We start from the raw sequence: 25,877 nt of genomic DNA on the forward strand, positions 1-25,877 counted from the left end.
ATTGTCAGGGTCACTGTATGGCGCCCCTGAAGCCGACAGGGTTAAGGGCCTTGCTCAAGAGCCCAACAGTGGCTGCATGGCAGAGCTGGGATTCAAACTCGCAACCTTTTAGTTGATAGCCCAAAGCTCTACCCACTAGGCTCCCACTGTCCTGTTATTTTGGTTAATGTTATTATTATTATTATTATTTTTTAATAACCTTTAATTTAGTGTAGCTCATCTGCTACTGAGGACCCCAACGGCGTCCAAGGAGGGTGTATATTTGCCTGACACACACTGCAGTCCACCAATCCCTTCTTATTTACCCGTACTTCGAAGGAAGCGAGTGAGGTCGGCTTCGCCTACGGAGAGCCACGCCCCCGATCTCTGCGCTTCTCCGCTTTCTGTACAGGCGCCCTGGGCAACCAAGGTTCTTACACAGCATTTATAACCCCACCTCTTAGTCAGGTCTTTCCCACCCAGCAGACTGGAGGCCAATTATGTCTGCTGTAGGCATTAGCCAATTGTGCCTACTAGAGGGTGCCCAGCCAACCCCTATCAGAGCTGAGATTCAACCCTGAGAGCTCATAAGGGCAGGGCTCTGTAGAAGCTACTGCAGTTTCTACACATTAAACTTGTCCAACCATGTCTTTATGGACCTTGATTTTCGCACAAGGACACAATCAAGCTGAAACAAAGTGTTGCAACCAGGTCAGAAGCATATCATTACTTTAATTTAATTGATAGTATACAGTTGTTAGCAAGGGGTGTGACTGAAATGCCTAATTTCAGTAATTAGGAAGGGTGTCCACATATTTCTGGCATACATGTTCTGATTATATCCCCCGCCTTCTCTTTAGTCTCTGACACAACTGTACTTTCTCTAAATTACTGTAATTTTCTTTATGCTGCCAAGTTCCTCCCACTGTTGATACATTTGGAGCTATAATAGGAATGTAGGTGAGTCTAAACATACTTGGATCTATTTTTTGATTGCACACATAGATACAGGGGACTAAAAATACAGCTCCAGGTATAAAAGTGAGTGGCTTTTCATCACTGTCCCACTGCTGGCGGAAAGTGAGCAGCGTGAGGCTTTTTTATATGTATGCCATTGCAATGCGATGACAGCTCGAGCTAAAAATATCAGCTGACATACAGGCTGGGACTTCTAAACAGGGTCAGTAAACACAGGCACCAGCAAGGGCAGTCATATGTACAGACACTCAGAATGAGCAGCCACATGATCAAGGGTATACCTTCTGTATTACTATCACTTACACAGCTAAGTAAGATTCAACAAAGAATTTACAGTCAAGTCGGAAAGTCTGCACACGTCAAGTCAAGTCAACTTTATTTATATAGCGCTTTTTACAGTAGACATTGTCTCAAAGCAACTTTACAGAATCCAGGACCAACAGACCAAAACCCCTGTTGAGCAAGCCGAGGGTGACAGTGGCAAGGAAAAACTCCCTTAAAATTACAGGAAGAAACCTTGAGAGGAACCAGACTCAGCAGGGACCCATCCTTCTTGGGTGGCCTGGAAAATAATTTTAATAATTTTAATAAAGAGGATTAACACAATATCAGACACACACAAATTAAAATGAACTAAAAGTTATAACTAGCAAAAATAATTGGAGTTAGTATTATTCAGTCCAGTCTGTGATAAAGTCTGTAGTGAGTTCTTGACATTCTTGGTGCAAACATGCCAGGTTACCGTCACATCTGGCAGGAGCAGCATTGTTGGCACGGCAGTCTCGACTTCATTCCCTAGCCTCGGGTGGGTAAACAGGTTTCCATCAGAACCACCTCGGGGTAAAACAACAGAAAATGTAGTTAAAAATGTAAAATGTGAATTAAGTAAAATATCAGTTTTACAGAGAGTAGCTTTAGACTCCGGCACCCCTAATTATTACAGCATAACTAAAAGGGAGAGCGAGCGGGTAACAAGGTCATGAAGGCTTTCACAGGAAATCAGCGCCCACCTCCCCCACCGTCATCAAACCTGAGTGATCGGACAAGAGAGGCAGAACGACAGCAACCCAACATCCCTGATCAGCACATGTTTCTATGACCAAGAACCCCCAAGCTCTGTGCCTTTGTCTATATTCGGGGTGGACAGCTCCGACCACAGAGTCCAGAAGCTGGACGCAGCCAGAAGCCAACACGCAGTGCCAGCAAATCTGACAAAACATGTGAGCACCAGACCTCCAGGACCGGAGCCACACACCCCTAGTCTGGAAAAAACTAATCAAAGCCTGAGTAAATAAATATGTTTTCAGTCTAGACTTAAACAATAATACTGCACTGTCAACTGTGGGACCTTATATAGGCAGGTGTTGGCAATCCCCAATCATGTCCAATCAATTAAATTTACGACAGGTGGACTCCAATTATAATGTAGAAACATCTCAAGCAGTATCAGTGAAAACAAAATGCACCTCAGCTGACTTTTGAGTGTCATATCAAAGGGTGTGCAGACTTGTGTACATATGACATTTTGTTTTCACTCATACTGCTTGAGATGTTTCTACAATTTAACTGGAGTCCACCTGTGGTAAATTCAATTGATTGGACATGACTGGGGATTGCCAACACCTGCCTATATAAGGTCCCACAGTTGACAGTGCATATCAGAGCAAACTCCAATCCATGGGGTCAAAGGAATTATCTGCAGACATCAGGATTGTGTCAACGCATTGATCTGGAGACGGGTACAGAAAAATTGCTGCTACAGGTCCCAAAGAGCACAGTGGCCTCCATCATTCGTAAAGGCAAGAAGTTTGGAACCACCAGGGCCGCTCAGGTGGCGCAGTGGTAAAGTACGCTAGCGCACCAGAGTTGGGGTTTCGAATACATTGTATCGAATCTCAGCTCTGCCTTTCCGACTGGGCTGGGCGGCAGCATGAACAACAATTGACTGGGTTAGAGGGTAAGAAAGTCGGATCATAGGTCCTCATAACTGGTGCAACTGCGGCCCCTGCTGGCTGACTGATGGTGCTTGCACAGGGCTGAGGAATAATGCTGATGGGGGTGTGGCCCTTCATACACAGTGCCCGTCAAGTGTATGAACTCGACTCGTGCAGGTGAAAAATGCAGTCTGTACTGACTGTACGTGCCGGAGGGGGCGTATGTCAGTTGAGAGGCGTCCTCAGTCAGCGGTGAAGGGTTGAATCAGTATAGAGCATGCAAGGGTAATTGGACACGACTAGATTAGGGGGGAAAATTGGGGGGAAAAAAAAGTTTGGAACCACCAAAAATTCCTAGACCTGGCCACTTGGCCAAACTGAGCGATTGGGGAAGACGGGCCTTGGCCAGGGAGGTGAGCAGGAACCCGCATATCCTTGTGGAGATGGGATAATCTATCAGATCAACCATTCAGGCAGCACTCCACAAATCACACCTTTATGGTAGAGTGACCAGAGGGAAGCCACTCCTTAGTAAAAGGCACATGACAGCACCTAGAGGACTCTCAAACCATGAGGAACAAGATTCTCTGAACCAACGTTTTGCTCTAAATACCAAGCGTAACGTCTGGAGGAAACCAGGCACCACTCATCACCTGGCTAATGCCATCCCTACAGTGAAACATGGAGGTGGCAGCATCATGATGTGGGGATGTTTTTCAGCAGCGGGACCGGGGCAACTAGTCCTGATAGAGGGAAAGATGAATGCAGCTAAGTACACTGAGATCCTTGAAGAAAACCTGCTCCAGAGCGCTCTGGACCTCAGACTGGGGTGAAGGTTTACCTTCCAACATGACAACGACCCAAAGCACAGACAAGAGAATCCAATCTAACATCTGTGGAAGGAGCTGAAAATGGCTGTGTACCAATGCTCCCCATCCAACCTGATGGAGCTTGCAAGAATATGCCAAGAGAAAAGGGCAAAAATGTCCAGAAACAAGTGTGCCAAGCTCATAGCTTCTTTCCCAAGCTTTCTGAGAGACTGAGAGAGAGCTTATAGTCCGGATTTAGCAGCATCTGATTTCCATCTTTTTGGACCGCTCAAAGAAGCTTTAAGGTGAAGAAGATTTTCATGTGATGATTATGTGAAAGCAGTGGTGCATCAGTGGCTACACGCTCAACCAAAAACATTTTTTGCTGATGGTATTAAAGAGTTGGTACGACTCTGGGAAAAATGCATCAGAAGGTGACTATGTAGAAAAGTGATTAGCAGTTGTCTCCCCTTACTGTACGAACAGCAGGAGAAATGAACCTCCTAATTAAACCTTCCTAGCGTCCTGTTATTATGCTGCTTGTGAAGCTCTATGAGTTGCTCAGTTCAGGCTGTCTGAGCTTCCAAACTGAAAGCAGGACTTAAGAGTCATAGCAGACTCCCTTCCCAACACCCAGCTCGGAAACTGTCTGGTCGTAAATTACACTGCGTCTGTGTGTGTGTCTATTACAGCACACTGCATACTTAGTCTAAACTATTATACTGTATATAAACTATTATATTTTCTGAAATGTTATTAACCAGCAGCCTTTAGCAGCCACCAGATTTTGTAGGAATAAACATTCAGCTCAGTGTTAAATACAAACAAGATTTAAGAGCACATTTGGGATGTGTTTGAAGATTCATAGCATGAATGAGAGGTAATACATCTGCAACAGATATCTGGGTGCGTAAGTAATCATGTCAACGTGGACCAAAATTTTCAACACCTTGTGGAATCCATGCCCCAAAGCATCGAAGCTGTTATGTGATGTCCCACCCAGCATTACTATGGTGTTCCTAATAGTCATTAATTAATGTGTGTTTTGTGCTTTTAGTTGGCTGGATATATCATGTATTAAAATGCAATGACAATATTTTTTTTTTACTATTCTAGCCATGCTGCATGTCCTCTTATCATGCAGTTTGTTTGGGGACGTGACTGTAACTCAGTGGTCCCCAACCACCAGGCAACAGACCAGTCATTTATTACCGGGCTGCACAGAAAGAATGAATAATTAGAGATCAAAACAAAAGCAATGAAACTCGGCGTTGCCACCAGTCGGCTGGGCGCCATCTAGCGGGCATAATTGGCAGTGCCTGCAGGGAGGGATGACCGGAATATGTGCACAGGGTCTTCAAACGCTGTGTAAGGATGCTGATTGTCCGATAGAGGCGCCTGTACAGAGTGCGTGGGTGGAAATGCTTCCATTAAGGGCTGTGCGCGGGTCGGAGGAGGCGTGAGCAGCAATATGCCCACCTCAACTGCAAAAAATCGGGGATCCCCCAGCAGCGGAAGACAATAAATTGGGAGAAAAATTCATAAAATATCTATTAAAAATATTTTTTTTTTTTAAATGCATTTTCTCCCCTTTTTCCACCCCTTTAGTGCGTCCAATTGCCCAATTTGCATCACGCATCCTCTCTGCCTCTGCCGATACCTGCCCTGACCAAGGAGATCGAAGCTAACCCACATCCCCTCCGACACGTGAGCAGCAAGCCGTATGCTTGCCACCCAAACATCGACTAGTGTTGCGCCACCTAGCGTTGCGTGCGGAGAGACACACCCTAATCAGCGCACTCCTTCCTCATCTCCGTGTAGGCGCCTCTAATCAGCCAGCAGAGGTCGTAACTGGACCGTTCTGACAGAGAGAGACTTACTTCCGACCTTAGTCCCGCCCATCTGAACAACAGGCCAATCGTTGTTCATATAGCCGCTCAGCCTCGGCCGGTAAGGCAGAGCTGGAGTCGATACGACGTACTCGAGATCCAGCTCCGGTTGCAGCTTGTGTTTTTACCGCTGCGCCACTTGAGCGGCCAAAAACGAGGACCTTTTTGCTGTGAGGCGACTGTGCTACCCACTGAGCCACCGTGCCACCCAGACAAGTAAACAATGGTTCAGATTTCTCACTTGCTTTCAGATTAGGTAGTGTGCTGTATTTTAGACATCTGAAAAGTGAAAGGGGTCATGGATTAGTGACGTCACAGTCTCTGCTTGTATGATGTCTGCTGTTTGATTATGTATTTATTTTGGTGTTTTGCTAGGTAGCTTGCCTTGAGGTTAATGTTTAGCATTAATGCACTGTTTATACTGTCTATGTACATTGCATGGCTATTTGTGTGCAGTAAGTAATAGATGTGGCAATGTAATTTTGGCCATGTTTGGCAGTTTAATAATAAAAAAGCTCTGTTACAAAGGCTGTCCTGGTTGCTTACATCAGATCTGATTTCTAATTTAAATTTATGTCTGAAATGTGGATCGGATTACGAACGTCTGTCTGGCTGCATACTTTAAAAAATGCCCAGACTCTGTTTTAAAAAAACAATAATAACTCTACACTGCCCCCTGGTGTTTGGATCGTGTATACCAGTCTATCAAACTTTGAAATGAACTGGAACATCAGTTGAGGCTTTCTTGACCACCATCAATGTACAGAAATACAAATGCTCTTTTGACCGAATGGGCACAAATTCCCACAGACATACACTATACTGCCTAAGTCTGCCTTCACACGCATATGAACTTGAGTGACATCCCATTCTAAATCCATAGGGTTTAATATGATGTCGGCCCACCCTTTGCAACTATAACCGCTTCAACTCTTCTGGGAAGGCTTTCCACAAGGTTAAGGAGTGTGTTTATGGGAATTTTTGACCATTCCTCCAGAAGCGCATTTGTGAGGTCAGACACTAATGTTGGACGAGAAGGCCTGGCTCGCAGTCTCCACTCTAATTCATCCCAAAGGTGTTTTATCTGGTTGAAGTCAGGACTCTGTGCAGGCCAGTCAAGTTCTTCCACACCAAAATTGCTCATCCATGTCTTTATGGACCTTGCTTTGTGCACTGGTGCACAGTCATGTTGGAACAGGAAGGGGCCATCCCCAAATTGAAATTGTCCAAAATCTTTTGGTATGCTGAAGCATTAAGAGTTCCATTCACTGGAACTAAGGGGCCGAGCCCAACTCCTGAAAAACAACCCCACACCATAATCCCCCCTCCACCAAACTTTACACTTGCAGTCACAATGCAGTCAGACAAGTAGCGTTCTCCTGGCAACCGCCAAACCCAGACTCATCCATCGGATTGCCAGACGGAGAAGCGTGATTCGTCACTCCAGAGAACACGTCTCCACTGCTCTAGAGTCCAGTGGCGGCATGCTTTACACCACTGCATCTGACGCTTTGCATCACGCTTGAGGATGTAAGGTTTGGATGCAGCTGCTCGGCCATGGAAACCCATTCCAGGAAGCTCTCTATGCACTGTTCTTGAGCTAGTCTAAAGGCCACATGAAGTTTGGAGGTCTGTAGCGATTGACTCTGCAGAAAGTTGGCGACCTCTGCGCACTATGCTCCTCAGCATCCGCTGACCCGCTCTGTCATTTTACGTGGCTACCACTTCGTGGCTGAGTTACTGCCATTCCCAATCACTTCCACTTTGTTATAATAGCACTGTAATATTTAGTAGCGAAGAAATTTCACGACTGGACTTGTTGCACAGGTGGCATCCTATCACGGTACCACGCTGGAATTCACTGAACCCCTAAGAGCGCCCCATTCTTTCACTAATGGTTGTAGAAGCAGTCTGCATGCCTAGGTGCTTGGTTTTATACACCTGTGGCCATGGAAGTGATTGGAACACCTGAATTCAATGATTTGGATGGGTGAGTGAATACTTTTGGCAATATAGTGTACTTCAGAATGTTGTGAGCCTTTTCAGAAGAGTGGCTGTTGTTACGGCTGATAAGATCACATAAAATAGAGGTCACTTTATTTTAATACCATTTGATCTTAAAAAGTGATGACAAACAAGCTTGTGGTTAGGTGTCCAAATACTTTTGGACATATAGTGTAGATGCGTGTCGATTCAGGTTGGGGTTTGCATGTGTGCTGCCCATCTGACCCCTGTCTAAATCTTTGTATACTGTTAGACTAAGATGCATGTAGGTCTCCGTCTCCGTCCAGTCCAGCTTAATTTATAAGGAATGAGATGTTTAAGAAGGGAATTTTGGAATCCTTGGCTCATTATGGGAATATCAGGCTGCCTTGTCTCACTTCCCGCTAATGCAGCGCATATGCTGGCATGACCAATGACTTGCCAGAATTTAATTAGCGCAGTTTAAAGGGTCATGCATGAAGGAAACTTGAGAGCAGCTCTGGGAACATGCTGATCGGGAACAGGCGCACGGTTCTGGAACAGATTTCTCCATGCTGGGTCGTTTTGTGGTGGTGATGAGAAGTTTGAAGAAGTGTGGTCACACTTAACAGGTGATTTTTATTTATTTGGACTGAAGAGCAAATTAGAAAAATGTCCCCCACCCAAAAACACACACACACACATACACAGAGAGACACACACACTGGGGGTTTTCATCATCACATCCAGCAAGTCAATCTGCTCTGTTTTAAAAGGTAATTACACTACATCAACCCATGTGACAGTGATAAATTGTCCAATTATATATCGTTTAAAAGCTCGAACTCCAAACCGTCAAAGAAGGTTGTGAAATAAACGTTCTGGCACATAGAACTCGTGTATATAAAATGCCTTGAAAAAGTATTCACCACCTTAAAGGCTTTAATTATTTATATTTTATTGTATCAGACTGCTGCAGCAGTGTGTAGCACTGTTCCCTCACAGCAAGAAGGTCCTGTGTTCGGTTCCCAGGTGGAGCGATCCGGGTCCTTTCTGTGTGGCATGTTCTCCCCGTGTTTGTGTGGGTTTCCTCCCACAGTCCAAAGACATGCAGTCAGGTTAATTGGCAATACTAAACTCCCCCTAGGTGTGTGTGTTTGCCCTGTGATGGACTGGTGACCTGTCCAGGGTTTTTCCTGCCTATTGCCCAGTGAATTGGACCCACTGTGACCCTGAATAGGATAAAGCGGTGGTAAAACAGACAATGAATGTATCAGACTGCCCATTTTAAATATAGGCTACAGTCTTCAGATGTTTATATACACCTGTAAAAAAAAGTGGTGCAGTGGGATATTCCACTAGCACACCAGCGCCGAGATTCTGAACACCCTGGTTCGAATCTCGGCTCTGCTACCGGCCGGCTGGGCGACATATAGCGGGCACAACTTGCAGAGCCTGCAGCAGACAAAAAATGGCTACCGTGTCTGCTGGGTGTGGAAATGAACGGACTAAGTGGGTGGGGTCTTCAAACGCTGTGAAAGGACCCTGGTTAGAAGACCGAGGCGCCTGTGCAGAAGCAGGGGCGTCGGAGGGCACGTAAGCAGCAATATATCCAAAATCTGCTGGGTAAAATAACAAAAAAACACTGCCCATGGTCAAGCAAGCTTTATATCACCACTGGCACAAAAAGCTGTGACATCAGTTGCTGATCACATAGACAAAGGAAAACAGGTACATGGGGTGTTTTTTCACAAGATAATGTACACCGATGAGGCATAACATTATGACCACCTTCCTAATATTGTGTTGGTCCCCCTTTTGCTGCCCCATACGCAACAAACCGTGATGCACTGTGTATTCTGACACCTTTCTATCAGAACCAGCATTAACTTCTTCAGCAGTTTGAGCTACAGTAGTACATCTGTTGGATCGGACCACACGAGCCAGCCTTCGCTCCCCATGTGCATCAATGAGCCTTGGCCGCCCATGACCCTTCCGCCGGTTTACCACTGTTCCTTCCTTGGACCACTGTTGATAGATACTGACCACTGCAGACCAGGAACACCCCACAAGAGCTGCAGGTTTGAAGATGCTCCTGCTTCCAACACATCAACTTTGAAGATAAAATGTTCACTTGCTGCTTAATATATCCCACCCACTAACAGGTGCCGTAATGAAGAGATAATCAGTGTTATTCACTTCACCTGTCAGTCGTCATAACGTTATTCCTGGTCTGTGTATGTATATTTTTGATCCATATGTCTATGTACACTTTCACCTTGTCATCATCAACTTGTTAGAGAGGGTGATGAACCCTAAGACTAGTGCTGCACCCATTCTGCTAAAATCACACTGTATCCTTTTCATGGTCACGGTGGGTACAACTCACTGGATGAGAGGTGGGAAACACCCTGGACAGGTCGGCAGTCCATCAAAGGGCAAACACACACACAGCCTCATACCTAGGGCAATTTAGTATCTCTAATTAACCTGACTGCATGTCTTTGTACTGTGGGAGGAAACACACATTGAAAACTGGGAGAACTCCACACAGAAAAGACCCAGACTGCTCTATCTAGGAATCAAACCGAAGACCTTCTTGCTACGAGGCGACGGTGCTACCCACCAAGCCACCGTGCCACCCTTTTGAAACGTGTAGATAATGAAAAAAAGCACAAAACAAGAATTTTAACATCAATAAGTTGCTTTTTATTGCCGAAAGGCTGCTGAAGTCCATTTTAAACGTTTCATCTGGGTAAAGAATGGAACACGCATGCACGTTTGAGTTTCACTCGAGGATACAGTCACACTTTCAAAAAACATCTCTGTTAGTATTAACCTCAGGATATAATAAAATATCATCAATATCACTCTGAATCAACATTACGAAAATAGATTGTTTCGTTCAAACGCAAGTACTTATAGGAAACTGCATCACATCCATCAGGACTGTCAGAATAAACACTCTCTGCTCTGCTGAACACTGATTTACAATCAGAGATCCTGTACATGATTGTTAAGGATATAAGGCTCTTGCAAATGTCCCTGAACTGGAAGATGGAAATCTATCTATAGTGAAAATCTATTGTGAGTGCATTAACATGGACCAACAAAGAAATAAGTGCATCTGATCATGGAGGTTATGCACTTTCCACCTTTCCACTGAGGTGAAAGCACTGGTACTGTAAAATCTAATATCATTTAGCTAATAAATGTATTACATTAATGGAATATCGCATGTCTTGTTTTATTATTTTATCATACAGTACATGAATGTAACTGTTATGCTGCGACCATAAATTAAATGATTTATAAATTATTTATTTGTAATCCTTATGGTGGGTGGAAAGCTCCTAATGCTTTCTGCTCTGACTTTCTGTTTTGAAGAGAGCATTCCAAGTCAACAATATAAACGCAGCATGTCCGTATATTAATGACACCATTGTTGATATCACGAGTTTTTTTTTATCGTTTGTTTATGCATTTTCTCCCCTTTTTCTCCCCACTTTTTAGCGCATCCAATTGCCCAATTGCGTCACGCTTCCTCTCCACTAATGCCGGCCCCAGCTCCGATTGAGGAGAACGAAGCTAACCCACGCCCCTTCCGACACGTGGGCAGCAGCCGTATGCATTTTGTTACCTACTCCAGACGAGATCAGCTGCGGACCAGCTCTGTGTACGGAGAGACACACCCTGATCCGCACTCTCCCCGTCTCTGTGCAGGCGCCATCAATCAGCCAGCAGAGGTCATAGTTGCATCAATCATGAGAGAGTCCTTATCCGGCTCAATACCCCGCCCCTATATGAACAACAGGCCAAACGTTGTTCAAGCGGCTGCTCAGCCCAGCCGGCAGGCAGAGCTGAGACTCAATACGATGTATTCAAGATCCCAGCTCTGGTGTGCTAGCGTGTGTTTTTAACGCTGTGCCACCTGAGCGGCTTGATATCACTAGTTTGACGTAATACACAGTAGCCTACATCACTTTTAGCATCATTTTTTTATGTATGCAGCTGTAGAAATTTCATTATATTAAATTTTTTTCATTTTACCCCATTACATTGTCCACATTTTTTACTTAGCACTCTGGTGACCCCTGCTGCCAGCACAACAACTTAGTTGGCTGAGCAATCTAGCACACGTCTCTTCTGATACGTTTAAAGCCAGTTGCTGTATTACATGAGTCAGAAACAGATTTTTACAGACTGTACAATTACACTATACTATCTGTGTTTCTCTGATGCTCATGTCTATGCCTTGACCAGACTGTAGGACTCAATGTTGCAGCAGCAGGGAAGTAAATTTCTATTTGGCCTTTCCATCCTGACCTGGCCATGTGACATGTTGCCAAAATCCCTATAAATGAAATTGTGAGTAAAAGTAAAATCTAACTTGGTCCCCTAAATAAATTTTGGAAGACACTGAACGATGTCGTACCAATTCCGGCTCAAGTTTTCAGCTTGGTCATGTTTACTTTGCCAAGTGCATTGAACAAGAAAGTTCTGGTGTGACTGGGGTTTACAGTAATTCTGTAATTCTACGCTAATATTTGCATTCAAAAAAGAGTTTGTATTATATTTTTATTAGTCTGATGGTGTCATCATGAGTCACAATTTTTTTTGTTGCATTTCTTCCCAATTTTCCTCCCAATCTAGTCGCATCCAATTAGCCGATTGCATTACGCTTCCTCTATACTGATGCTGATCTCCACTCCTGATTGAGGACACGTGTGCAGTAGCTGACTGCATCTTTTCACCTGCACGAGGCGAGTTCATATGCGGATCAGCTTTGTGTACAGAGCAACACACCCTGATCAACCCATTATTCCTCGACTCTGTGCAGACGCCATCAATCAGCCAGCAGAGGTCGTAATTGCATCAGTTATGAGGAGTCCCGATCTGGCTCCCACCCTGTATGAACCACAAGCCAATCGTTGTTCATAGAGCCACCCAGCCCAGACGGATGGCAGAGCTGAGCTGATGGCAGAGCTGACGAGTTCGAAACGTCAGCTCTGGTGTGCTTGCGTGTTTTACCGATGCGCCACCTAAGCGGCACCAAATATTTTGAACTAAAGCTACTTTCTTAACTGTATTGAAGTGTGGAAATGTGTTTATGGCCCAGGAAGGAAACGTCTATCAGCAAAACTTCATGTCATTTATTGCGCTGTTTACCAAAGTCCATTAAAAATAAAGAAAGGCTGATAATAACCACTTACTGGGGTTCTTATTATATGGCCAGCTGTCTTACTCAGCTTGCTAATAAATTCGATATGCCCTCTTATTGACCATGAAATAATCAGAATACTATCCAAACCTGTGAATGATCAGATGATTGATGTGCATGTAAACACACTGTCAAAGTGCGCTTCAACACACAATAATAGAAACCTGCTTAACTATTATCAACTGTCAAACCGGAGTAGATAAACTAAATGTTCAGCATTATAATTCTCTGTGCTCACATTTTCTTTGTCTATTCTCCCTTATTTAGTCATTTCCAATTCCCTATTTCAATTCCTTTGCTTTACAACAACCCCATGCTGACTGAAGAGGCCCAAAGAGCAACACCAGCCAGTGGTCGATTCTTACAGAGAAGACTGTATTGCATGGAGGAGTACAACTATGCACTATGCTCTATGTGTACCGTTTGTACTTGTGCTGGCACTGTAACTAAACAGCAGGGGTCACTCCTGCAGTGCAAAGGAAGAGAAACCCCATCTGACTTTTAGCCTGTCGAATTAGTAGAGCGTCCGGCCAGGTCAGCATCACACCTGAGACTGCGCTGGTAGCAAAGTGCAGGGTTCAAACCCTGGGTCGCAAGCTAAAAAAAAAAAAAAGAAATTGTTAAATCAACTTGTACATGAACACCCCCTTGTGGAGGCTTTATGTTACATCTTGTTAATCACAGTGGGACCAGATTGTACACACAGAGAGAGAGAAAGAGAGAGAGATGGATCGTTTGCCTGGGTCGTGTAAAAATCATGAACAAAATGTGGGTCGCTTGAAAAAAAAACCTCTGAGCAGCGTTTCCCAACCTTTTTTGCACCACGGGCCGGTTTCATAAAGGATATAATTTCACGGACCGGCAGGGGTGTAAAAGGAGCTTTTTTCGCTGCAATGAGGCACTGCTCCCGCCAGGGGTGACAATAACAATAACACCCGAAATAGAAGCAGTGGTAATAAATGACCCACGGACCGGTACCGGTCCGCAGCCCGGTGGTTGGGGAGCCCTGTTGTATAGTATAGCTCAGAGACAGGCACAGACAGAAACTACCTCACTTCAACCTTGTATTAGCAACCACGGCATCAGATATGACCGGGTATGATCTAGCAAATGACCTCATGATTTAGCGAATGATCGTTTATCAAAATATCACCATAGCATAAACACATATATTGTAGATTTTGCAAGGTGTACATAACCTGCTAACATTTTTGCTAATTACAAAATTTCAAATCAGCAAGTTTTTGGTGTTGCCAGACCATTACTAAGTTAAATCCTGGTGGGTATGAGATTTTGCAAAACCTGTTTATTCCTTTACTCCAACTATGATGTCATAGTATGCGGTACTTGGCGTACATCTAAACTAACAATGATTATCTCCGATTATTATTTACATCTTTAGCATTTATCCAAAGCGACTTACAATTCTGACTTAATACAGTTTGAGCAATCGAGGGTTAAAGGCCTTGCTCAGGGGCCCAGCAGTGGCAACCTGGCAGTAGGGAGGCTTGAACCTGTTGTTGTTCATACAGGGTGGGAGCCAGATAGGGACTCCTCATAACTGAGGGAATTGTGACCTCTGCTGGCTGATTCTCTCCGTACACAAAGCCGATCCGCATATGAACTCGCCTCGTGCAGGTGAAAAGATGCAGTAGGCTACTGCACACGTGTCGGAGGGACCTGCAATCTTATGATTGCTAGTCCAATACCTTAACCGTGAGCTACCTCAGTCTCCCACTTACCACTTAGGATGCGTCTTATTTCAAGGTTTGTGTGTGTTGCCTTGAATGCACCTGGCTCATTTGCTATAAAGGTGTAAATAGCACCTTCCCTCCAACAGGCTAATTCTGTCTTGTTCCTCTGTTGGGATTGCTGACCTCGTATTGACCTTTGGCAATAAAGCTGTGAACGTACACATTCTTGATCAATCAATGATTGTACTCCTGACACAGTCTGTGCAATTACTGACTGTATGAACATTCAACCCACTCTCTCAAGCAAAAGCAAAACTAAAAGGGTTCTGAATGATCAGAATGGAACAAAACATCACAGACATAGACAGATTTAAATGCTTCATATAGCAGCAGAACAAGCATGATGAGTGTGTGAGTGTGTGTGGGGGGGGGGGTTCAAACCCACTGGTACTTCATAAACAGGAAAAATCAAACAGTAAATAAGTGTAGAAGACAGAAATCAAATAAAAAATGAAGGAATGTGACGGAGCATCGCTCCTTCCTCACTCGCACTCATTCTCTCCCAGCAAGCCGAACATGTTCAGAGTGAAGGCCTTCCCTTTCTTGTCCGACCTCACGCTTTCATCTTCATCGTCTCCATCGGCGTCCTCATCGTTGTCCGCGTCTCGATCATCCTCCTCGTCTGGCTCAGAGCTTGACTCGTCTTCTTCCTCGTCTCTCTCGCCGCTCTCATCTTCGGGTCTTCGTCCCTGCAGGGCGACGATTTCCGCCAGGTCTGGATGAGACTCCCACTGATCTACAGCCAGAAAGTGAGCACATAGTACAGTACATCAGATATAACCTGGGAATCGGTTATATCAAACACAGTCATGGACAATTTAGTGTCTCCAATTCACCTCACTTGCATGTTTTTGTACTGTTGGAGGAAACCGGAGCACCCGGAGTAAACCCACGCAGACATGGGGAGAACATGCAAACTCCATACAGAAAGGACCCAGACCACCCCACCTGGGGATCAAACCCAGGACCTTCTTGCTGTGAGGCGACAGTGCTACCCGTCCATCTAGGTGACTAAAGCATTAAAATTAATTGTGAGTGGATTTCCACACTATACAATCTGGATTCCTCAATTTTAACTATCACAGACCCCCTATCACATGCAAGTTGCCAACCGCTTCTTTTCACCTGCCAGAGACGGAGTCTTACAGAGTGCAATACTGCATCCAGAATGTCACACACTAGAATCTACAATCTCAATCTAGAATCAACCATTTCTCATGGCGCCCAGGTGGCGCAGCGGGATATTCCGCTAGCACACCAGCTCTGAGATTCTGAACTCTCAGTTGTAGCCTAGTGGTTAAGGTACTGGACTAGTAATCAAAAGGTCGCTGGTTCAAGCCCCACCACTGCCAGGTTGCTGCTGTTGGGCCCTCGAGCAAGGCCCTTAAACCTTAATTGCTCAGACTGTACACAGTCACAGTGATGTAAGTCGTTGTGGATAAAGGCGTCTGCTAAATGCTGATAATGTAAATGTAAATGCTCCGCTGAAAGGCACAATTAGCAGTGCCTGCAGCAGACAAAATAGGCCACTAGTCTGCTGTGTGGACAAAAAAAGGGGGTGGGGTCTCTGATGGTGTGTAAGGACCCTGGTTAGTAGCCTGTGGTGCCTATACAGAAGTGAAAGACACTCTGTGCGCGAGATTGGCCTCAGGTGCAAATCCATCAAAATATGTGTGAATAAAAAGGGGCCATGGACTGCGCAAGAGTCAAAGGGAGCGCGTGTCAGGCAAATATACCCTCCTTGGATGTGATTGCGGTCCCCAGCAGCAGGGTGAAAGATTCTCATGCACTCGACTCGACCAGCTAGTAAAGGCTGCCAGTGCAGCAGCAATGAAGAAGCCGTTTGACCTTTTATAACCTCAGACAGATTCATCTATTTGTTTGGGTGCCCGGCTGGTCAATAGCATAGCTAAGATTCGAATAGGAGAGTTTAAGATCCCAGCAGTGGTGGTCTATCATTAGCCTGCTGTGCTACCCAAGGGGTGTATCTAGTGAAAAACTCTGACTTTTGAGAAATAGAATCAAGTAGGACCACCCTCCAACATGTGCATGGTCTATTTCATAACAATTGTGCATAGGACAATCAATCCTAAATGCCCATGAATTACAATAAATAAATACATCAGCATTTGATTTTTGACCTTTGTTCTGCGAGTATCCTGGCGGCCGTAGACAGAGACAAAGGCGTCCATCCAAAGCCAGACGCAGCAGGCTGTTGGCAGCTCGATAAACATCGTTCCGTGCTGCCTTCGCCGTCTTATAACCTCTCTTGTCAGCCCACGCTGTTAGTACAAGAGTAACATGTTAGAAAGCATTAATGAGCAAAATGGGTTCAATATCAGTAAACCCTATATATAATACATTACCAAAAGTTTGTTTGTTTATTAGAATTTTAACATCCTGTTTTACACTGGTTACATTCATGACAGGAACGGTAGTTACTCGTTACACAAGATTCATCAGTTCACAAGGTTATATCAAACACAGTCATGGACAATTTAGTATCTCCAGTTCACCACACTTGCATGTCTTTGGACTGTGGGAGGAAACCCGAGCACCTGGAGGAAATCCATGCAGACGCATTTTATTCCAAAACCTTAAACAATCTTTGCACCAATAGACCACTGAAGTCGTGTCGTCATTTTGTAGTCCACGCCATGTTGTTATGCCCATATTTGGTAACCCGGGTCTAAGAGAAATTTTGAATAGGAAAAATGAATGGAGATTTCGAAAATTGCCTCTCTCGCATCCTGTAGTCATAAAAAATGTTCCAAAGCTGTTACGTTTTGTTTTATGGAGATCCTTCTGTCTATTATCACTGGATCCTCTGAATTATGAAGTCGTTAAAGAGTCAAAATATGAATATTGCTACATGTAAGCTAATGCTACTGCGCACTGAATTGACGTCACTAGACTGGAAGCCTCTTAAATAACCGCACGAAGCAGCCCGATTCAACAGTGGAGTGATATTCACAAGTTTTAGTTTATATTTTTAGTAGCTAGCTACATTAAAGTAGAAAGCAAAGATGGTTTGGTGTTACGCCTTTGGTTGCAGTCACCAAACTGGAGGTATTGCAGGCTGCTCATTGTAGTTCAGTGACGTCTAATTAATGCGCAGTAGCATTAGCTTTCGTGTAGCATTATTAGTATTACGACCCTTTAACAACCTTGTAATTCAGAGAATCCAGTCATGTACAGGAGAAAAATTTACAAAGGACAAAACGTGTAGGGTTCTGAACATGTTTATTTAGCACAAGATGCGTTAGAGTCGATCCATAGGAAATCGGGCTTAGACCCGGGTCTCCAAATATGGGCATAACGAGGACTACAGAATGACGCACGACTTCAGTGGTCTATAACAGCCTTCTTATCTGTGGGGCCACGTCTGTGTTTCTCTTCTGTCTACATCATATAAATAAGGCCCTAATTCACTGCCTTGAGCCGTTTCCCATGTAATATGCAATTTGCTATAAAATTCAAAATGTAAGATTCGTGTTAATCAGTTTTTCACTGAAAGTTTAAGGTTTACATTCAACCATTAAGGTAGGCTGTGCTGTGTATTGTAGCCTCCATTTATTCTATCATTCAATTTATGAGTGTTATTTAATGACTGCCAGGAAATGTGCCACTTTTCTTAAAAAATCTGTGAAATCTCCGTGATTTTTGAAAAACAAGGTCCCTAAAAATTAAGCACATTTTACCGTAAATTTAGTAGGGCCCTACATATATACAAATTGTCTTATTGGCGGCACTTTGAAAATGTCAGGTGTTAAACTTGGTCAAATATGCACTGTGCACATGTTCAACGTCGTGCATCGGCAAGGTAAGCGTCACTATCTCACTCTATAGGTGCAGCCAGTGCAAAAATAGTAATGCAGCATATTACATTTACATTTTCAGCATTTAGCAGACGCTTTTATCCAAAGCGACTTACACGATGAGCAATTGAGGGTTAAGGGCCTTGCTCAGGGACCCAACAGTGGCAACTTGGTGGTGGCGGGGCTTGAACCGGCAACCTTCTGTTTACTAGTCCAGTACCTTAACCACTGAGCTATCACATATTATGTGATGAAGCATAAATGTCTTAAGATTTGTGTTTAAGCCAGACCTAATTCGGTCCCCAAAGTTCATTTTGTGACATTAGACTACACTTCTGAGGCCTGCAACACCAGAATAAATAAGTACAGCTAAAATACAAAGTCCAGCTAAACTGCAAGCTTAAATCCCCCTGTCCTAACTCATCCCTGCCCATTTCACAAAGTGACCCGAACGACTAGATTTCTGGTTTAACCTGGGCCTAAATCCAAGTTACCAAACTATTAGATTTCCCAAAAGCCGCTCACACCCCTACTCTAATCTGGCACTCCAGAGATCTAATTGGAAATTGGCCCATCCAAGAACAGCAGAAATGCAGTCAGTTCATACCTTCACAAACATCCCAGGCTGTCCACTTGTGTGTTTCAGTGTTGTGTGGTGTGCTGGGACTCTGCTCTGGGTGTGTGAGTTTCAGTACTTCCTGGAAGAGAGTTCGTTCACACATATATCCCACTGAGCTGTAGGGCTCCTGCAGCTGTGACACCGGGTAGATACCGGCCAGAATCTGACAGACACAAAGATGTATTGATTTAGATGTGTTACGCCATGCTTACACACTGGATATATTTACGGCAGGAATGGTAGGTCATTCTCATCTGTCAGCCTTCCTATCGTCCTTGTCAAGCATTGTTCTTATATGTTGTTCTTTAGATGAGCTCTTTTAGGCCAATGCTTTCAAGAAATTGAGGAGTGTTTTTATTTTGGCTTGATTAGAGATTTTTCTAATAGTCTTAGGTATTGTAGGTATTCAGTAAGCATGTGTTTGATAGAAACAGGTATTCAGCAGGTATGACAGACACAAAGACCATCAAACAAACATTTAGATGTAAGTGACTTTTACACAATATAGTCAAATAATAAGTGACACCTGATCACATGCTTGTTGTACATTCCTTTCCAAAACCATTGGGATAAAATGAGTTGTTACCTTATTTGCAAGTATAAGCATTTCTGGGACAGGAATGGTCATGTTGATGTCAGCATTGAGTGTTGTTTCTAAACTTAGTGATTAGGAGGGGCGTCCACATATCTTTGTCCATATAGTTTATACGTGCAGATGTTTGTTATCGTACCTGTAGTTGTTTGTTGACTCGAGAGGGAAAGACGAGACCAGGACAGTCGCAGAGTTTAACTGTGGGAGTGAGGTAGTACGTCTGGAAATACTTAGTGTGACCAGGAGTCCGAGAGACACTCACAACCTTCCTACCAACCAAACTATTTAACACGGAAGACTTCCCTACGTTAGGAAAACCTGCCAACAAAGAAAATAAAATAACATTATAATGTATTACTGTCTCACACAACTTTAAAACAAAAACAGTAACGTTAGATGTTTGACACATTCTCCTTTTATGCTTCATTATAGAGTCAATTGGTGATGGTTGTAATCAACGACATTGTAGCAAGAAGCGCATTATTGTAATTATTGTAAAAGCATTTGCAGTATTTGCCTATTTTTGCAATTCTCACATTTCTGGACGGACTGAAACAGTCTCATAACTCTAGGCTGGGTCAGCACAAGCAGTTTCTCTTACCTATGCAGCCTAATGTGAGTACTCCATCCTTGTAAAGTTCTTGTGTGGGGCTGTTCATCTCCAAGGCAACATCGCTGTGGTGCTCCATGAGCACCGTTTCCACCCCGTCCTCATGACAATCGCCCTCCATTCCCATAGCAACCGCATCTCTCTGGATCTTTTTCTCCCAGCTACTTAAATTAACTGTTAAACAGCAGCAAAATCCTCATGAATATAAACATCAACATAAACCAGCAATCACTGAACACTGCTCCTTTTGGATTGTGGGCGTTACCTTTTCCAGCTGTGATTTCCTGACACGCCTTTAGAATGTGGATTGGTCCTCCGGCTCTACCCCATCCGCCCTTCCTCCTCATTCTCCTCTTCTGCAGCACTGTAGAGGTACGTGTTAAAAACACACTCTTATCCACAAACGTGATTGCAAAACCCCTTTAAACCCTTTTAGAGAATTCTAAAGTATATTAAAGTTAAATTTTAAAGTAAAAGAACGATTTAAACACAGATAAAAGTAACGATATATCATCCCTGCATTTCATTTTTCATAGAATTTTTAAAACCCAGGTTTGTGCATCACAAGCTTTTTGTGGGGTGAATATGTGACATGCACTCACAGCTGCTGTAGGGCTGTCCAGGGTGTGAGGTAAAGCACACACAGTGGAGGTGAGGAAAGTGCTTGGTCAGGTAGTGTTTCCATGCCAACACGAGCGGTGCAGGGCAAAGGTCAATCTTATTCAGTACCAGGACTACCTGTTTCTGCAGTTCACCTGTGATGTAGTGATACAGAGCAGGAGGAAACTGCAGCACCTAAACAGACAGGGAAAGATTAGAGACAGATCACTAAAAGTAAGGTCTCTGGCATATAGATGCATAAGGTGGCCTGAAAAAGTAAAACAACCATTAGCACAGTGAGTTTGATACATACTCTAGCACCATCTTCTGGTAATCTAGAAATAATACTAAACTAATTGGACCAATAGTCCGCTCTTTTCAACACATTATTACAATCCAGAATCTTTTAAAGACTAAAATGAAGTGATTAGTAACAAAGCACTCACCGAATGCCTGATATCCACTATAAGCAAGATGGCATCAGACATCTCCAGTACTCTCCACAGCTGCCTCCATGTCTGTAAGAAACAAAGTAAAACACTAAAATAGGGTCATTTCATATAATTTTGCGGCAGCACGGTGGCTCAGTGGGTAGCACTGTCACCTCACAGCAAGAAGGTCCTGGGTTCGATCCCCAGGTGGGGCGGTCCGGGTCCTTTCTGTGTGGAGTTTGCATGTTCTCCCCGTGTCTGCGTGGGTTTCCTCCGGGAGCTCTGGTTTCCTCCCACAGTCCAAAGACATGCAAGTGAGGTGAATTGTAGACACTAAATTGTCCATGACTGTGTTCGATATAACCTTGTGAACTAATGAATCTTGTGTAATGAGTAACTACCGTTCCTGTCATGGATGTAACCAAAGTGTAAAACATGACGTTAAAATCCTAATAAATAAACAAACATCATCTAATTTCCAAGTAGGTACAAGTCAGATAAACTGAACAAACTGCAACAAAGAGTGACGCCAAGAGTCGAGTAAATCAATTAAATCATTCTGTAATCTAGTGTGCTCTAGTATCCACCGGTTGCGTGTCTACATACAGACAGGCTTGGCCATGCCGTGTTCTCCCCGGGGTGTGCTACTGCAATGCACCCAGTGATTCTGTAAACCGGACCCACCCTGATCCTGACCAGAATGAACCAATGGTAAGACTTTAAAACAAAAAGAAATGAAAAAGTGTCTGAATGATTAACAGGAAGTCAGAAATGCCATTGATAGGGGTGGCACACGTAAATAAAATGCTCATTTTTACAGCGAACACTTCTCTAACCTCTAAATTGTGTTCAAAGTGGCTGAGGGTCCCAGGAGGGTTCGTGGAATGAAGGGCCTGTAGGAATTCATGAAAAGCCCTCTCCTCCTTTCTCAGCAGTTCTTCTCTCCTCATGCCATAATGCCAAGAGGGTCGCCGTGGGAAGTCCAGCCCTGCAATCAAACCGAGTGTAAAAACCTGAACCAAGCAGCACAAGCGAACATTGACCAATTATTAACTAAGTGTTCTGTCTGATCAACAAGAATTTTGAAATGTGTATGAAGTAAGAAAAAACCTTGCTCTTCACTGTAGACTTGGTTTATATCCATTTCCAGGTCTCGCTCTGGAACCAGTTGTAGTATCTTCTCCTGGGCAATTTTCTTTCTTTTCTCCACCTCTTCTTTGCTTTCCTTTTCAAAGTGAAGCCGGAATCTGAACGGTAAATAAACCGGGATCTTAGACCAAACCACGTTCGGCCTTCACTTACAGTGTAATAACATTTAAATCTTACTAGCTACACACATATAACATTGGATTGACGGGTGCCCAGGTGGCGCAGGGGGGATATTCCGCTAGCACACCAGCGCCGAGATTCTGAACTCCTCGGTTCGAAACTCGGCATTGCCACCTGTTGGCTGGGCGCCATCTAGCGGGCATAATTGGCAGTGCCTGCAGGGAGGGATGACTGGAATATGTGGGATGACTGGAATATGTGGGCGGGGTCTTCATTGGCAGATAGAGGCGCCTGTGCAGAATGACTCTTATAACCTACTCTTTGTGCATTTGAGTCTTGTCCTAATAATGATACATTTAAGATTTCTTATTCTCCCAGCTGTTAAAAAGTCAAAGCTCAAAGGCATACAGCTCATTGTGCTTCAACGTACAACATCAAAAAGCACTTCAGGGTTTTAGTAAGTTAAAATTCAAGAGAAAGTGATATACATACAGTATCTTCTTTCTGTTTATGCAAACGCCATTCTTGAATTACTGCCTCGTCTACTCAGTGCTCACCTGTTGGGGTCATATTTGCCGTCTCTGGTGCCAGGCTGATTGTTGATCCTCCTAATATCCGTTGTCTCGCTGTCTGATGTGTCCGACTGTCTGTCCCGTCTCACTCCCCTCTCTATGCTCGCATTTCGGCTACTCTGACCCGAACCTGGTTCACCTTCACACACACACATACAGAATTTCACAAATTAAACAAAGGTATTTGATGTTTTTCACACATAAGAAGGCACACAGAAGGCACACATAAACCAAGTTTTTAAGAACTCAGACATCTAATGTTTACATGTATATAGATTTTCCTGCTATAAATACATAGACTACTAATGTTTACATGTATATATTTTTTCCTGCTATAAATACACAGACTACTAATGTTTACATGTATATATTTTTTCCTGCTATAAATACACCGACTACTAATGTTTACATGTATATAGATTTTCCTGCTATGCATACACTGACTTCTAATGTGTACATGTACTCCGATCAGGCATAACATTATGACCACCTTCCTAATATTGTGTTGGACCCGTTGAGGCATGGACTCTACTAGACCCCTGATGGTCTGCTGTGGTATCTGGCATCAAGATGTTAGCAGCAGATCCTTTACCTCCTGTAAGTTGTGAGGCGGGGCCTCCATGGATCTGACTTATTTGTCCAGCACATCCCACAGATGTTCAATTGGATTGAGATCTGGGGAATTTGGAGGCCAAGTCAACACCTCAAACTCGTTGTTGTGCTCCTCAAACCATTCCTGAAGCATTTTTGCTTTGTGGCAGGGCGAATTATCCTGATGAAAGATGCCACAGCCATCAAGAAATACCGTTTCCATGAAAGGGTGTACATAGTCTGCAACAAAGCTTAGGTAGGTGGTACATGTCAAAGTAAAATCCACATGGATGGCAGGACCCAAGGTTTCCCAGCAGAACATCGCCCAAAGCATCACTCTGCCTCCGCCGGCATGCCTTCTTCCTATAGTGCATCCTGGTGCCATGTGTTCCCCAGGTAAGCGACGCACACGAACCCGGACATCCACATGATGTACAGCTCCATACCCAACAAACTGCGATGCACTGTGTATTCTGATACCTTTCTATCAGAACCAGCATTAACTTCTTCAGCAATCGGAGCTATAGTAGCTCGTCTGTTGGCCTTCGCTCCCCACGTGCACCACCCTGTCGCCGGTTTACCACTGTTCCCTCCTTGGACCACTTTTGATAGATACTGACCACTGCAGACCGGAAACACCCCACAAGAGCTGCAGTTTTGGAGATGCCATCACAATTTGGCCCTTGTCAAACTCGCTTAAATCCTTACGCTTGTCCATTTTTCCTGCTTCTAACACATCAACTTTGAGGATCAAATGATTACCTGCTGCCTAATATATCCCACCTACTAACAGGTGCCGTGATGAAGAGATAATCAGTGTTATTCACTTCACCTGTCAGTGGTCATGTTATGCCTAGTCAGTGTATATAGATTTTTATTTTTTTACTTTGTCAGTGGATGTTGGATGTATATAGCAAGTTGTTTGTCTGATGTTAGCTGCTGTAACAATGGAATTTCCTACAAGGGATCAATAAAGTATCTATCTATCTATCTATCTATCTATCTATCTATCTATCTATCTATCTATCTATCTATCTAATCACACTGCCTTTTCAGCAAATGAATACTACGCTAATGTAAATGTTCCCCTTTCAATTGAAGGCTGACTCAATGCAGAAACACAATGCACACAAACTGCAGACTATGTAACATCTTTGTTATGATTCACCCACTACACTCGATTACATAAGAGTGTACTGAGCATGCGCAGTGCGTACCTCCATGCGCACAACGCAGAAGGTGCTGATGGAGAGGACAGCTTAGACTGTTGAACACTGCAGATTCAACATGGATTCACGTCAAACACTAGTGTAAAGGGCATAATGGAAATCTCAAGCCACATTAGCTAGTTGAGAACATCAGTGGAAGTGTTGTGTTTATCTGACCACTGAACTGATGGTGATGTTAGTCAGCACTGGTCAGCAACTGTCAAACTAGTTTTCCATCACTGCGCCAGAGCACATTTTCAATATGTTTCTATGAAATGTATTCACTTAATGTAAATTCAGAGTCTGAATCCCAAACACTGACCCAAAACAAACTATTTTGTCCTAACGGGCATTTCGACCCTTAAACGCGGGTTGTTGTGGAGTCGTGAAAAGCAAAGACAGCTCTGAGTTAGCTCAGGTGGCTAACCCTCATTAGCTTGGTGTATGAAATAAAGCTTTTCTCACACTCACCTCTCTTTTTCTCCCGCTTCACCTGAAGTTGCTTCTTTTTCTGTTTGTTGCTGAACGGTTTCCTCCGCGGCATTTTATTAATTAATGTATTTATTTATTTACATAGAGTCTTATTTAAACAAAGCGGTCGTGTTTGTAGCCTGTTAGCACAGATGCTAACTCACGCACTGTTTACATTCAACTTTGTCCTGCATGCTACTTTTCACTGACGTCTACTGAGTCTCGAAGGCATGGACCAGACCATTTTATCCTCCAATAGGGGTGGGCGATACCACTGCGCGGTTTTACCACATTTGTCATGTACAGTGGACCCTTGACTTACGAATTTAATTGGTTCCAAGGGGCTGTTCTTAAGTCAAAATGTTCGTTAGTTAAACCTATTTTTCCCATAAGAAATAATGTAAACAGAATTAATCAGTGCCAGACCTCCCAAATCACCCCCTTATCTAACCTTTCTAATGTCTTAAATGGTCTTTTTTGTTATAAATACAAGTATTTGCCCTTAAATCTTAAGAGATATAATAGACATTACTGTAATAAACAATAATAAACAACAATACACAGTAGTAC

At 43.7% G+C, this 25,877-nt stretch overlaps 1 protein-coding gene across 4 annotated transcripts; it reads right to left on the reverse strand.

Moving 5' to 3' along the window:
• Positions 1-1,320: 1,320 nt before the first annotated feature.
• On the reverse strand, positions 1,321-25,445 carry gnl1 (guanine nucleotide binding protein-like 1). 4 transcript variants are annotated; one of them, XR_010011354.1, is made up of 15 exons: positions 25,308-25,445; positions 23,023-23,176; positions 22,307-22,443; positions 22,033-22,184; positions 21,212-21,283; positions 20,768-20,960; positions 20,431-20,529; positions 20,157-20,339; positions 19,695-19,873; positions 18,952-19,126; positions 16,668-16,808; positions 15,013-15,262; positions 13,193-13,369; positions 1,700-1,791; positions 1,321-1,519 (listed from the first exon to the last, which is right to left on the reverse strand). XR_010011354.1 is itself a non-coding variant. In XM_062992750.1 (13 exons), the coding sequence occupies exons 1-13, from the start codon at positions 25,378-25,380 to the stop codon at positions 13,351-13,353; spliced, it is 1,827 nt and encodes a 608-aa protein (XP_062848820.1). In that variant the 5' UTR covers positions 25,381-25,445; the 3' UTR covers positions 10,238-13,350. The 4 variants fall into 4 exon arrangements, 2 of the variants coding, with proteins under 2 accessions (XP_062848820.1, XP_062848821.1); XR_010011355.1 differs by lacking the exon at positions 13,193-13,369; XM_062992750.1 differs by lacking the exons at positions 1,321-1,519; positions 1,700-1,791 and having other exon boundaries at positions 10,238-13,369.
• Between the last annotated feature and the right edge of the window lie 432 nt (positions 25,446-25,877).

Source organism: Trichomycterus rosablanca, chromosome 3 (genome assembly GCF_030014385.1).
Source record: "Trichomycterus rosablanca isolate fTriRos1 chromosome 3, fTriRos1.hap1, whole genome shotgun sequence".
NCBI lineage: Eukaryota > Metazoa > Chordata > Actinopteri > Siluriformes > Trichomycteridae > Trichomycterus > Trichomycterus rosablanca.